The 14,922-nt window shown below is 48.5% G+C and overlaps 2 protein-coding genes, 1 long non-coding RNA gene and 1 pseudogene across 5 annotated transcripts in view; 1 reads left to right on the plus strand and 3 right to left on the minus strand.

The window, feature by feature from the left end:
- Window positions 1-6,209, minus strand: part of LOC144120587 (monocarboxylate transporter 12-like) — a 23,910-nt gene extending 17,701 nt beyond the window's left edge. Inside the window, exons 1-2 of one of the 3 annotated variants that reach the window (XM_077653154.1) lie at window positions 5,978-6,209; window positions 2,914-3,141 (exon numbers count right to left, since the gene is read on the minus strand). In XM_077653154.1, the coding sequence (XP_077509280.1) occupies window positions 2,914-3,141; window positions 5,978-6,071 (322 nt within the window). In that variant the 5' untranslated portion in view covers window positions 6,072-6,209. Of the gene's footprint in view, window positions 1-2,913; window positions 3,153-5,977 lie in introns of all 3 variants that reach the window. The other 2 variants (XM_077653155.1, XM_077653156.1) reach the window with 2 other exon arrangements.
- Window positions 1-14,922, minus strand: part of LOC144120589 (monocarboxylate transporter 4-like) — a 111,266-nt gene that overhangs the window by 93,673 nt on the left and 2,671 nt on the right. The window lies entirely within an intron of this gene.
- On the minus strand, window positions 7,572-14,047 carry LOC144120591 (uncharacterized). Its single transcript, XR_013312460.1, has 3 exons — window positions 12,839-14,047; window positions 10,084-10,184; window positions 7,572-7,896 (listed from the first exon to the last, which is right to left on the minus strand). It is a non-coding gene; the product is annotated as an uncharacterized LOC144120591 (long non-coding RNA).
- On the plus strand, window positions 7,884-9,454 carry LOC144118343 (uncharacterized; annotated as a pseudogene).

Below are 14,922 nucleotides of genomic sequence, written 5' to 3' on the forward strand. Positions count from 1 at the left end.
ATAAGATAAGCTAAAACTCTATCAGAGCCTAATCTGAGTCTAATGTCGTCGCCAGACGTGCCGACGACCCAGCAAAGCAACAACCATGAGCCAACAAGCTGAACCCATGCTGCCGCACATCTACTCAATTTGATTATGTTAAAACCCGTCCAATTTTCATTAGGATAGACGTACTTGTTCTCTTGACCGAAAAAGAAATATTGGGTGGCTGCCAGCCACAAGTGCACTTGGAAACCGTCCGAATCAGAATGATATCACCGCTCTTGGCTGCACTCCGTATAAAAACATTATATAGACGATGTTTGCGGCGCGATTTGGCCGCATCTAGCGAGTATGTGGCCAATAAGTCCCTTCGCGTGGCAAACAAAGTGATAAGGCCCCGGGAAAGAAGCGGTAAACAAAAACATTTGAGAAAAATGAAGACTTGGTAAAAATCTCTTGGTAGCAGAGTCAGTCCCTCTCGCCGGCCACCGTCAAATACAAAAAAAACATAACCATTTGGATTTGTGAAAACAGCACTCAAGCGACAATTTTACATTTGCAATATAGATACAGGATACGTGATTTTAGCGAAGAATAGTTACAGAGACAGCATGCGTACAAGGCCGAAGTCCCCCATAAAAGGTGACAGCAAATAGCGTCAGGCAGAGCACCATTATCTCTCCTTCTACTCATTTAATGCTTACAATAACTATGTTGTTTGTTAGATAGCGAATAATTGTATAAAAGTAATTGAAAGCACCTGCGGAACTTATAATTTTCTGATAATGTTGCGGTAACTTAAGGAATGTATTACTGAGTAGGAGAGAGGGCCCGAACAGTCACGCGGGCGAAGAAAAAATAGGGATAAAAAGTAAAAAAAAAGTTCAATAGACAGGCAACGAAGCAAGTGTTGACGATAGGTGATGAGGCAGTGGTTAGTGAGCGAGAACACTGTCATGGGTGGAGTAGGGACCGCAGACCGTGGCCTTGAAAACGAAGGGTTGGACTGCATTTCACGGGCACTCTCAACCTATGAACAACTCGTTTGCGTCCGCCTGAAATGTATCTTACAGACATATCCTTTCAGTCCTGCTCACGAGACCGAAACATGAAGTTAAGAAAAAAATGAAAATAAACTCAGGATATCGAAGCGAGCTACTCAAATATATGTACGGGCAACGCCACTAGACGGGAAAACATCAACGTGGGCAAAGAATGTAGTTCTGACGTAATAGCCAAAATAAAGAGAGCAAATGGACTTGTGAAAGCCTTGTAATTCGCGCAACCAATGACCAGTAGTCTGCTAGCCTTGGAGGGACGAACTGTAGAAATTAGCAGCAATAGTGAGGTCGGGGACCTGCATAGGATAGAAATGGATGTAGTTCACGGCGATGTGCCTTTGCTCTGCAGTGGATTTTGCAACGATGCCGGTGTATCGTGTAGGAAAGTTTACACCTGCAATCCTATAAGGAATATGCGCGCAAGTTCGGTGCAAGACAGCATTTGTATTTGTTTATTTGCACATTATTAGAGTGTTGAAGTAAAAAAAATTGATAATGGCCTAGCTCTGATAGGCCAGGATATACGTAGCGAAAGCATGGCGACATCTGGTTCAGAAGAGTTTAAATTGGAAAGGCGCGCATTCACTACATGCGCCTTTATTCATGATTAAACCTTGAGCCGTCGTGGCGGAGTCGAAATCTTTGTTTTGTGAACAATACGCTTTGCTGCGGGGAGTAAATTCTGCCCCGCAAGAGCCGCCAAGCTGGCCCTCCTATCTAGTTGCATGTGTGTGCCTCCCTAACTTGTGATGTTTTGGAAGGAGGGGTCAAGCAGGGGTAAGGTAGCCTGGCGTTTTGTGGCGTAAGCGTGCTTAGACTTTTCCTTTCGGCCCTATTTCCATGCAATAAAGAAAAAAAAGAGCCGCCGTGGTGGAGTGGTAGCGTCTCCGCCGCGAACGCCAAAGGCCTAAGTTCGATTCCCAGCCTTGAAACGTTTTTTTTTTTTATTCAGTGAGTGTGCGGGGTTTCAGTGGCTCCCGCCACCGACCACATCGTTGTTCACGTGGTCGGTCACGTCGTGCGGAGCAGCTGCACCGGGTGCCGTGGCTGGTCACGTGACCAGTCACGTGGTGCGGTGCGACCACGGTGGGACGGCGAAACTGCGAGCTCGTGGCCAATGTACCTTGGCCACTAATGTACTTTAGCTACAAAAACCTGTCTCCGCAATCATTTATGCTTGCTTGGAAGATAGGCCAGCGCGACGAGATGACAACAGCAATCATTGCATACCGCTCTCAAGCCCCAAGGCAAAAATATTACATTGAAGAAAATAAATTTACATTGTAAATGGATACACTTTTTTTTTTCACCAGACAGACCACACAAAACTGCAGCAAAAAGAAACTCATTCAAATGGCAACATACGTTCACCCAATTGCAACCATGTGGGGCACACGTATACAGGTAGCTAGCAATAATGTTTAGTGTTTTGTGGGGTTTAACGTCCCAAAGCGACTTAGACCATGAGGGACGCCGCAAAGGAGGGCTCCGGATAATATCGACCACCTGGGGTTCTTTGACGTGGATTGGCATTACACAGTACACGGACCTCCAGCTTTTCGTCTCCATTGAAATGCATCCGCTGGGGCCAGGACCAAACCCGTGTCTTTCGGGTCAGCAACCGAACGCATAACCACAAAATTACCATGGGTAATGAAAACAAAAAACAAAACAAGTCAGGCGCTTTTTAACCTCTCAATTCCTAAACATGCAGATAAACACGCCTCATGAGCAGGGCAAAAATACCGAGTTAAGGGCCATCAACTGCTTCCCGCACTAATTCTGTCACTTCACATACGAGAAGACGCGCTGTTTCAACGCGCAGTTGACAAAAAAGGGAACAGAACAACAGAACGGCGGTTCCACTCACTCGCCAAAAGCAGGAGGCTTCCGCTGAGCGTCACCGGCCAGGAGGCCTCTTGCCTAGTGACGCCGAAGGTCTCGACGATGCCGTACAAGAGCACTCCACTGACGCGTATAGTCGCCAGGCCCAAGAATAGGAGCAGTCCGCAGAACGCTGCCGTCACCCAGCTTTGTCGGGAGTCGAGGCCGTATGCCGGGCAGCGTTTGGTCGACGAAGTCCTCGACATTCCACGCCCTGGACGTAAACTGCTGCTGCTGCAAGCGGGAGCAGCAAAGGCGAACTCCGAACGCAAAACGCTGCAGCTATTCGCTGACGCGAATGTAAGAGAGGCAGCCGCTTCCGTTCGCGCGTCGTCCCGACAGTGACCTGAATAGGGTGCCTCGATCACCAGCGCCGCTTTCAGGCTGAAGACACCGCTCCCGGTGGGGACATATTAGGTCTCACTCTCCCGTTCAGTTGCATTGAGTGCAATGCGGCGGCGCGCCGTTTCGAAGAAGAAACTGCAGCTGCCGCGAGGAATTCAGAAAATTTGGTGTTCTACCTTGACCGAGTGGTACCAAAGATAGAACAGTGAATCAGAGGTAGTTCCTCTAGAGTAGACTATCTTTCGCAGCTAACCTGCCGATAAAGTCGGCGCCTTATGAACAGTCGGTGCGCTGATGCGTGTTGGTTCTCTTCAGTAGCGTTTATTTTGCGCTGTGTTCCTTCATAACAGCTTTCTTACAACTTGCGCAGCATATTTCAGTGCGACCTTTTGACCCGAATACTCTCCACTTCAGTCACTTTTCCAACAATCAGGATCACTTATTTCGAGCTGCAGTTGCATATTGGAAAAAGACTGTCATTCAAGCATCTTTTCGTTTGCCGTGAAATCAATGCGAGAAGGTGGGTTTCATGGCTGCTAATTTAAATAATTATGAGGATGCAAAGATAAGCAGTGTATTATCCCTCCGTCCCAAGCAGAAATTGTTCTGGAAAACAAGCGTTTCGCATGCCTTACCTCTCATACTTTGAGGTTTACTGTTGTTCACGCAGTCTGGTTTGACCTGCGACTGGCATTTTTTTTCGGCGCGCGCTGTCGCGAACACAGCCAAATAGCCAGGTCATTTCAATACTGCGGGCAGAACACCCGGGAACACAACAGACCCTCATAACTTGGTCTCTGACTGCTACATCGCGCACACTACGAGCTCACTTGAAGCAAAGGGGCGTGGCCCGTTTTCGCCTCGGTTTTGCAAGTTCTGTGCGTTCTCCGCCGCCTTTCTTCTTCCGATTAGAAGCACGTCGTTGTCGTTACGCGTCGCGGCCTTCTCCCGATTACAGCCGCCTCGGTACACATCGCACGTTCGGCGCCACGCTGACAAAAGTCGCATGTTTTGACCACCGCACCACAAGCGCTTGCACTGAGGACGTTGGCCAAGAAAGCTGAAAGGCGAGTGCTAAAACCTGCCAGGCCACATCGTAAGTTGCCGAGCGGCTTTGTCTTCACAACCTGATCATAAAGGCGTTTCGCAATAAGGAAGCCGTATAATTTGTGCGCTCTTCCGGGTAAGCGAGCATGTGAAGCTCTCGTGGCAGCTTTTTGTTCAGTTTATTATTTGTTTTATCTTAATGACATGAAGGCTCTCCTCTCTCCTCCTTCGCGCCAGCTCACTACGAATATCCTGGCGCCAAACCTATCTTATGGGCGTCAGTAAGCAAAGAAGCCGTGGCTGCGTGATGCGAACGCAACGCGGCTTTTTTCTCCAGTAACGGTTTATTTTCCTTTCTTTTCGTATCATTTTTAAAGAAACCACAACAGCAAAAAAGGCTCTTTCATTGCCCTCACGCAGCCACGTCAGTAAAATTCGTCACGCGTGTTTCTGGGCAACCATATCCTATAGATTACTTTTTTTTTGTGCCTCTTTCGATGACAGCAGCAGCAGAGATGGGGGAAACTCAAAGGCGCCCGTGTGCTGTGCGATGTCAGTGAATGTTAAACGTCCCCAGGTGGTAGAAATCATTGGGGAGGCCTCCACTACGGCACCTCTTTCTTTCTTCTTTTACTGCCACCTTCCTCTCTTCGCTTACGGCAGATATGTGAGACAATTACTGCGCCATTTCCTTCCCTGAAAAACCAATTTTCAATTTTTTCCTTTCTTGCTCCGGCACCTCTTTCTTAGTTTACCCTGGCACGGACAATGGTATTGAAAACAAATAGTTATGAGGGGCAGATTTTGTGCGGCCTCTTTTTGCTTCAGTCGCTTTTGATAATTTTTTTTTCATGTTTTGAAAGGAAAAAAATTATTTCGTAAAATTTGTCCTCGAATAAAGCTACTTAATCACTAGGAATTAGGAAGATGTCATCGCATCGCATCATCAGTCTACGTGTAGTCAACACCATCCAAAGGCAAACACAACCATTTGCATTGTTTTGTTGCTGTACAAGCCACTAAGGAAAGCAGTTCAGAGAATATGACCATTTGGCTTCAGACGTGTCCTCAGCTTTCCACTCCAGATCAGTGAGGTGACAGATTACTTGGAAGAGAAGTTTGACATTACGTGGAATTTTTCACATACGGTGCAGCAACAAGACAAATGCACTTCAGAAAATGTTGGAAATTGAATGTTGACTACGCGAAAATATTATATTTGGCAGGAAATGCATGCTCCGCTCTGCTTGTATACAAGGGAAACTTGGGGTCTTGGGAAGAGTCTATGCGTTCAAAACAACAAAGGCAGCTTAATTATATGGAATTCGGTGACCCTAATATAGTCCATATTATCCTATCAAGGAAAACCAAATAACTTCGGTCCTTTTAAAGTGCAGCCGTTTACTTAAAAACACAGCAGTCCGTCATAACATTTCGTTAGTCGTGTAGTCAGAGCAAATGCATCATGCATAAAATACGCTCAAAACTGCCAAAACACTACTGCACGAGTGAAACAAGTATATACTGTCTATTTCCAGATCAGTAGCATTATTACAGTCGCCAACTGCTTCCCGCACTAATTCTGTCACTTCGCATATGAAAAGACGGGCCGTTTTGACAAAAAGGGAACAGAATAGCAGAGCGGTGGTTCCACTTACTGGCCAAGAGCAGGAGGTTCCCGCTGAGCGTCACCGGCCAGGAGGCCTCTTGCCTAGTGACGCCGAAGGCCTCGACGATGCCGTGCTGGGTCATCCATAATACATGTGCGAACACGGCGAAACGTAGCCGCGCTCTGCGGAGGGAGCGTCACCACATCCGGCGCGGGCGCGCATCGAAGCTGAGCGGCGCATGCGCACAGGGGCCTGGATGCGGCGCTTCCTGCCGTCTGCTGCAGTGCAGAAGCCCACTGTACTTGCATTGCAGTGAAGCGCACCAGACTGTGCTTACAGCGACCGAACCCACCTGCGGGAAAGCGCAGTTCTTTCATTGCAGCGCGTTGTATTTGCTTCGGCTTGTAAACTCAGTGGCCTGTTTTTCATTGGCACAATCTCGGTTAAATTTATAAGCCCTGCTATTGTTCGGCTATGCGGCTTACCAAAGCGAATCAGGCTATGTGAGACGCCGATAGGGCCTCTGATAATTATTAACCACGAGGGGTCTTTAACGTGCACGCACATCGCGCAGTCCTTAGGCGTACTTGCATTTCATCATCCATCGAAATGCGGTACCCACGCGCCGATCCGCAACCTCCGTTTCGGTGACTGCTGGCTTCCCTCTTTAATATTAACGGGAATCAGAGCAGAGCACCAGAAAAAGCCAGCGTGGCCGGCTATTACGACGTGCTACAAATAAGGTCCTGGGAGTGGTCGCTTGAACTTCCAAATGCTTTGTAGCACAGCCTGCTTAACACCGGAATCAGTGGCGTCCATATAAACAAAAAAAAAAATCCGTAATGAGTTAAACGTATTCTGATCTCTTTCAAAATCATTGCAAGTGTTGATGATTTTTATCAATTCTTTAATAAAATTCGACGTAGAGCGCCGCAGTGTGCCAACACTTTCGCGCGAGACTTAGCATGAGAGAACTGTGGCCAAGAGCATATCACATTGATTTTATTGGTCTGCACAGAGATTAGCAGCTGCTGCAAAGTATCTCATCCACCTCACACAGCTCGCACATAAAATGAAGTCGTTCTCCGCTATCTACGTCACTTGCGCAGTGTGGTAAAGCTCTGAGGAAGCCTCGTCGCGCTGGCTCAATGGAGGCCGCCCGACTGCAGTATCGCGGCCCCCGAGATCGATCTCAGCTGGCGAAGACTTCGTTAGAGTGGAAGTCAAACGCGAAGCAGCTGTTTAATTCGCGATGTCAGTGCAAGTTATCACCCTCCCCATAGTCGTCATCATTCGGGCCCTATCGGCGTCCCAAGAAGCCTGATCCGCTTTGGTAAGCCGCACAACCGAACAATAACAGGGCTTGTAAATTTAACCGAGATTGTGCCTCTCAGAAAACAGGTCACTGATTCACAAGCCGAAGCAAAGACAACGTGCTGCAATGAGAGAAGTGCGCTTTCCCGCAACACCGTATCGGTGGGGTCGGGCGCTGTCTGCTCACAGTCTGGTGCGCTTCACTGTAATGCAAGCACAGTGCGCTTCTGCACTGTAGCAGACGACACGAAACACCGCATCCGGGCCCCTGTGCGCATGCGCCGCTTAGCTTCGATGCGCGCCCGCGCCGGATGTGCTGACGCTCCGCAGAGCGCGGCCACGCTTCGCCGTGTTCGCACATTTTTGGGCGACGCTGCATAAACAGGACTCCACTGACGCGTATAGTCGCCAGGCTCAAGAAGAGGAGCAGTCCGCAGAACGCTGCCTTCACCCAGATTTGTCGGGAGTCGAGGCCGTATGCCGGGCAGCGCTTGGATGACGAAGTCCTTGACATGCCACGCCCCCGATGTCAACTGCTGCTGCTGCGAGCAGAAGCAGCAAAGGCGAACTCCGAACGCAAAACGGTGCAGCTATTCGCACACGCGAATGTATAGAGGCAGCCGCTTTCGATCGCGCGTCTTCCCGACAGCGACCTGAATGGGAAACGGGCAGGACGTCCGCAGTGAAGAAACGCTTACCACCACGCGCTTGTTAGCCGACGCGCCACAGGCAGATAAGAACATAGTAAGCAGGTTGCCAGGTTCTTTGAAGATTACTATCATCTCTCTCGGGTCCTTCATCCGGGTCTTTTCTCTGCTTTAGGCTAGCAGCAGTAGCAAAAGCTTTTTGATCAGCGCACAATATTTGCGGGGTGATTCGATAGCACCTTGGTTCGAGTGTTTTGCCAAGTTCCGAAAGCGCCGATAAGATGGGGTTTAAAACGGCCGAGGTTCATGAATTGATGCATTATTGATGCTATAGGCACTAAGAATGACCTTGTTTTCCTTCAGCTCCTCCGTGAGCGGTTGGGGGCGCTCTATATCGCAACGCCTATATCAAGCAAGGAGAATGGATTAAACAGTCATTACCGGGACTATTGTACGCGGATGATATAGTGCTAATGGCTGACAAGGAAGATGTGCAGAAGTTGATTGACATTTATGGTACAGAGGGAGATAGATTAGGTTTCAAGTTTAGTAAGGAAAAATCTGCAGTCATGATATTTTATGATGAGGGCAGCCAGCTTACAATACAGGAGTTAACGCTAGAAGTAGTGGATGAGTACAAGCATCTTGGGTTGTGGATAAATAACAGTGCTGAGCACCTGACAGAACATGAAAAATATGTAATGAATAAAGCTATTAGGAATGCAGCTGTCATGAAAAATGAGGCACTCTGGAATTACAGTACGTATGAAGAGGTAAGAAGGATCTGGAAAGATGTGATGGTTCCTAGTCTGACTTTCGCCAATGCAGTCCTGTGCACGAGAGCAGATGTGCAAGCAAGGTTAGGAATCAAACAACGTGGCGTGGGGAGGCTAGCTTTGGGAGCACATGGCAATACACCAAATCAGGGGGTACAGGGTGATATGGGATGGTCGTCGTTCGAGAACAGAGAAGCTAGCAGTAAGATAGCATATGAGGAGCGATTGAGAAAAGTGGGGGAAAAGCGGTGGGCTAGGAAACTTTTCAGATACCTGTACATACGGAATGTGGACACGAAATGGAGAAAGCGAACTAAAAAATTGACAAGCAAATATCTGGCCAGCAGTAGGGGGGCAAATCAGCAATTATAGGTTAAGAAAAAGGTTGAAGAAACAGGGAGAGCTTTGTGAAAAACAGGGATGTTGATGAAATCGGCACTGGGAACATACAGGATCATTAAGCAGGAAATTGCCAAAGAAAATATCTATGATAATTGTAGGGGAGAATCTTTGTTGTTTGAGGCCAGGACGGGAGTTTTGCGGACTAAGACATATAGAGTCAGGCACCACGAGATAGACACGTTGTGAGTTGCGTGCGGAGAGAAGGAGGAAACGGCTGAACACTTGATACTTTTCTGTAAAGGGCTTCACCCTACAGTGGAAAGCAGTGGGGCTGATTTATCCAAGGCATTAGAATTTAAGGACAGTGAAGGGAAAGTAGAATTTAAGCGGGTTGAAGTAACCAAACGAAGTGATCTGATTGGTGGATAAAATCAAGACAAGAGTAAAATTTCGGAAGTAATGGCTAGGTGGCTTGAACCACCGCCCGATTTAAAATGTTGAGCCTTATTCATCCAGCCATCCAAGCTGACTGCTTGGAAAGAGCAGCATTTATTGGCGTATTCCAGTCGGTGAACAGGAACATGTTTCCTTGTTCCGTGAACCGAAAAGCGTGTTTAAATGGGCGATTTTGATTCAGATCCTGACTTCTCGTTGGACGCGCCCTGACATCGCGACGGATTTTGTACTCCTTTGCAAATTCCGGGTGGTGTTCTAGGTCCCTTATTTGAATACGTCATATTTTTAGTAACAGTCGTAACCACGTTAGCTATTTGTTCTGGACTTGATTCGCTGTGCTGATTGATTCGGTACTGCATTCACGCTTACGCCTACTGTTGACCACGGGAGAGATAGAATGCATTTTATCGCGCGGGACAGCTCAGACTACGAGCTGTTCTTCATGCGCAAGGGGGCCGGTAGTCATACTGCGCCCTCCTTCAGCAAAGAATTTCCCGCAGCACTTCTCAACTGCTCCGTCCTCTTATACGCGAAGGCATTGTGAGAGTTGCCTTCAAGAGAAGGAAACGTCACCAACGCTGTTTAATGTGAGATGCTGCCTCCATCGTTTCCTCCTCACCATGAGCGACCTAATTATCCAGATGATCAACAGTGCTGTGCTTAAGGCCGCCACAGTGTGAAGCAGGCCGTCGTAGGAACCATGGTGATCCCGGTAGTAGCCTGCGAGGAGCAAAAAATAATAAATTGGCATGAGGATGCAGCGAGCAATTCTGTCACTCTTGGTGGTTTTATCGCAGATGCGCAAAAGAACTGGCACTCAACTGCAGCTTAGTGTCTCTTGTTTTCCCAGAGCAGAGCGGGTTTTGCCATCGTTGCTCGCTTCCGTAGGGGAATCGTGTGCACGTTTTTGCGCCTGTTAAAATATTGTTCAGATTTTTGTCACAGGTAACAAAGAGGCAACAGCGTGCTTTGAATGCTTATCCATGCGCTCCTTTGAAAGCCTTTGTCCTCGAAAACAGCTGCGTATTAGTGCGAAAGCATTCCATCTCACCAATACTGGCCAAGAATCTTGTCACCGTTCGCAAGCGTATGTACGTTTAGTTCGACCTTGTGCCGTGGCTTAACAACCCGAAACGCAGAACTATGGTTTTACTATGTTGAAGTGCATTTTACCATAATATTGGAGCACCACTCTCTAAAGCAAACTAAACAATACGTATTTTTCTCTCTTTCGGGAACTGTTCATTGATTAGGTTGTATTTATGACTGCGTTGGAATGCACTTAGCATTAGTTTTCACCATTTCCTTGTTTCGCTATGTATAATGTTTCTCCGGTAATGAAGTTCACTCCATTCCATTACGAATGCACTGTCTCTGCTAATGTTGGCAACTTCTAGCTGTGACGAAATCTGTTAAGCGGTTATTGCGAACCGTTTTTTCGTTTCATCGCCCACGGTTTTTGTATAACAGAAGTTCAAATAAGCATTCATTCATTCATTCACTACTCGAGCCTACTCGGGTAAGTTCGGAGGAACAGCGCACCAGCTGTGCGAGAGGTTGCTCGGGAAGAGTAATATGAGTGCCACATTCCCTACACAGTTGGCTGTCAAAGAAACAGCCTCCTGTCAGTGCAGTGTGCATCTATTAACTGCTGCGCCACAGCGCTGATAGCGGCATGAGGACTCGCTGCTATCTACGAATATTAAGTAGAGAACGGTCAATTCTGCATATATGAGCATTAATGATTAACCTGTTAACGCTATTGCATCATACCCTTAAGGCGGAGCTCAAGTGTTCCCTGCAATTGAAGAGCGACCAGCTGCTTTCGCACGTCTACTCGGTTTAACTACGTTAAATCCCAGCATTTAAAAAAAAAACTGCTTCCTTCCACAAATTGTGCTACAAAAGTGAGTTTGCATGACAGCCTAGTTACCGTTTGTTTCGTGAACACTGTCAAGAGTAACACCTGAGCAAACCGGCTTTTGCCTGTGCTGTGGAATCTGTTCTGTGAAAAACAATAGAGCAAGAGCGAAACGGCAAAAAATGCTCTCGTTCTGACACTTTCTTCTTTGTCGCAGCTTTCGCTTTGTCGCACGTGGATGACGCGTTAAGCAGCAGCTGTGAATGCCACTCTTCAGAGCCCCAATCTCTAGGTATGCGACTGTAGGCGAACAGCTATTTAATAGACATTGCACCGTTAATAGACGTTCCCTTCTGCAGGGCCTGAAACAGTGTTGTCATAAAAGCAGATGAGGTTTAGTAATGCCAAATCATGAAATGACTGACTCCCACGCAAAAGCTCTCACGCCATTTCGACTGAATTCTATGTGCTTGTTTTGAGAAATTGCAGGTTCACCGATGTAAAACTAAATTCTGCTAATAGCTCGACGTGGCCCTAACAAACCAAATCTGTGTTAAGCGCTGCGTTCAGGACGGTTAAGTTTGACAAGCAAAACTTCTGTTAGAACACCGATGTTATGTATACAGCTGCAGTATCTTGCTGACAATAGGCCATCCTTATAGATTATGCGCGCTGAGTGTGGCAGCCCCGTACTACAATAGGCTATCAGACACACTTGAATAGCTGAGGAACTGCGTCAGTGCTTCGTCAGCAATGGTTACAGCTTGCGCATAACTGTCCTGCAGACGAAGCACACCTTTGAGGGTAAACTGCGGAAAAACGGCGTTTTGCGTTTTTAACCGGCGGTTTTTTAGCGTGTATATTGCAAAGAAGATTAAACAAGTAAATGGCCTTTCTCTACAGCTGCCACAGACTTCATTTAGTACTACTCGCAAATATGGCCTGACGGTTAAAGGGAAAAGAAGCCATGCGGCATAGACGTGTTTCATGGTTGCTTCATACGGTAAGGTAGCACATACTGCTAAAGACAATATCAGAATGTCATTGAAAGCGAGAGCTTCCAGTTTACCTCTCAAAGCTTGCCTGAACATCAGTGCTTAATGTATACACTGTTTTGAGTACCTATTCTTTTGATACCCTGCGTTCTTCAATTAGCGACGTGTACTGCCTTTCTAGCTTACTTTGTACTTTTTCTCGTTTCTTACACGCTGAGCACTCCGCACATGGCGTGATTTCTGCGAAGGTGTTTGCAGTCGTTGCTAACATGTAACCTGGACGGCACCTCCAGCGTGGTACCGAACAAAGCATGACTATAGTTTTAAACACTAAAGCAAATACATGTCTTTACATTCAGTTACACTCCTTTTCCCTCCCTCCTGAACCCCCCCCCCCCCTCGCGCGCTCACACGCGCGCACGCGCACACCTTGCCTGACAGTCGGACTGGGACCACACCGTTTTCCAGAAGAAATAAAATAAACAAGAAAATCTCAATGGTCATGAACACATACATACCGACCAAAAAGTGGCCTTGTCAACAGGACGACGCCAGAGAAGATTACCATTCCGCCCATCATGATGGGCAAGGAGTCGACTAAGAAGTTTCTGACTAGGAGCGGTGCTTGCAGACAGATCCTGGCCACGTTGCTGGCGCCTATGAGCGCTGAGCAAGCCAGCATTATTGGAAAGTCGGGAACAGACGAAAAGTTCGAAACCAGCGGCTTGTACCAAAAAACCCACTAGCATGACCGTTTCCAGGGCCAGCACGCGTGAGTCAACGATTACACCACTCACGGGCCGCAGGGAAATGTCCCCGGCTGCAAAAGCATTCTGAAGAAGCATGGCTCGAGACGGTTTAACACCTCTGTCGGTCGCGATGTGCACCGATAACAACAGGAACGTCGTCAACCCTCACAATATCACCGAGAAGCTCATGGCATCCACAACGAACGGCACTGTTGCGAAGTTTCGCACGACTGCAGAGAAGCGCGGGCGACTTTCCTCGCCCCTCTGAACAACGAGGCACGGACTTAGGCGGCTGGTTGATTCTGTCGTGTATGTTCAGGCGGCGCCGTTCGCTCCATGCATGCGGCGCTTCGGAGCACTATGGGGAACCTGCGCTGCCAAGGTGGCGCTGCAATTGTTCCATTCGGTGACTCAAAACTGCTTTTGTCAGCCGCTTGGGATACTGCAAACGCAAGAACACATTCTGCGCGATTAGATACCCGCGTTTGGCTGACAGCATTCATTGCCTTGCTTCTTTAGGCGTAGCCCAGATAGCTGACGCATGGCACGCGCGCCTTTGACCGAGCGCGGAGGCTCACGCCAATAAGCGCCTGAAGGTGGCGCGGAAAAGTACTAAGAGTACTACCCAAAACTTGCTCTTCTCGCTAGGCATTGTGTTATGGCGCTGCAATCGGCACCGCAAACTTCAGCGCAAGGTCCCCATGGCGGCGCGGCAGGCGTTGATCGTGACTTCTCCCAGGAGCAGGTAGGTGCCCCGGATGCCGTAGGCGTCTCGCACCAGCTCGGCCAGCGGTGGGGCGAACAGGCCGAGGGCGCAGGCGGTGAAGACGAGGCTGCAGGCGGTCGCCCGCCGCTTTTCGAAGTGCTGCGATACCAGTACGTTGATGGCGACGTACGCACCCGACACCGAGAGTCCTGCAGAAAAGAAGTGTGCGACGAGGTGTCCACGTAACAATGAATGAACACGTGCAGCCGCCCACAGACTTAACACGAATGAAGGAACGCGTGGCCTGGACTGCCGTCAGCGCCACGAAGCGATAGTCATCGGTACGAGATAATACTCTCGGCATGTTTACGGTGGCTGACGATAGCTGGTGCGCAGCTCGCCTCTTTGACTGCAATTAGTGATTGCCGCGATAAGAAAAGTGCAAAGAGCGTTGTGCAAAGGCGAGCAAAAAACGCAGAGACGCCCCCGTGACAAGCACGCTGTCCACGCAACGATCAGGCACAAGCGAAAAAGCAGTCAAAGCTCGCTGCGCCCCAGCCATCGCCAGGCACCGTAAACTTGCCGACAGCATTATCTCGCACCGATGACGAACGCTTTTTGGCGCTCACAGCAGTCCAGGCCACGCGTTCCGTCATTCGTGTTAAGTCTGTGGCGGATGTACTGCTTACCAATCTTTTAGTAACGTCACAACAGTGTCGACCAGACGCTTGTTCAGCGTCGCATGCCGGCGGCATGCAGTGTCGCATGCGTACAGAGAGCTTGCCTGTTGACGCATCGTCTGCTCAGCTGTTCCGCTCACGCGACACAACCCGACTGTTCGTCGGCTCACAGCCGCACCAGCTGCCCTTGTCAGTTGCTCGCGGCACCTGGCAAGAGCTCTGTGCGCATGCGCGTACTTTCGACTGTTTCGCCAATTGACTGCATGGGACACTGAACGGCTGTCTGTTAAACGCTCCCGTGAAATTACAACAAAAAAACTGGATAGCTTTACCCTGACATACTGTGCACGACAGCATCGCATGAAAACTGCCAAGCCGTTCGCTCTCGCCATGTGCGAAGGAGATAAGGAGAAAGTGGTTTGTTTCGGCAGCTAGAGATTGCTGTAAAATAAACAACAAAATAAACA

Source organism: Amblyomma americanum, chromosome 2 (genome assembly GCF_052857255.1).
Source record: "Amblyomma americanum isolate KBUSLIRL-KWMA chromosome 2, ASM5285725v1, whole genome shotgun sequence".
Taxonomy (NCBI): domain Eukaryota; kingdom Metazoa; phylum Arthropoda; class Arachnida; order Ixodida; family Ixodidae; genus Amblyomma; species Amblyomma americanum.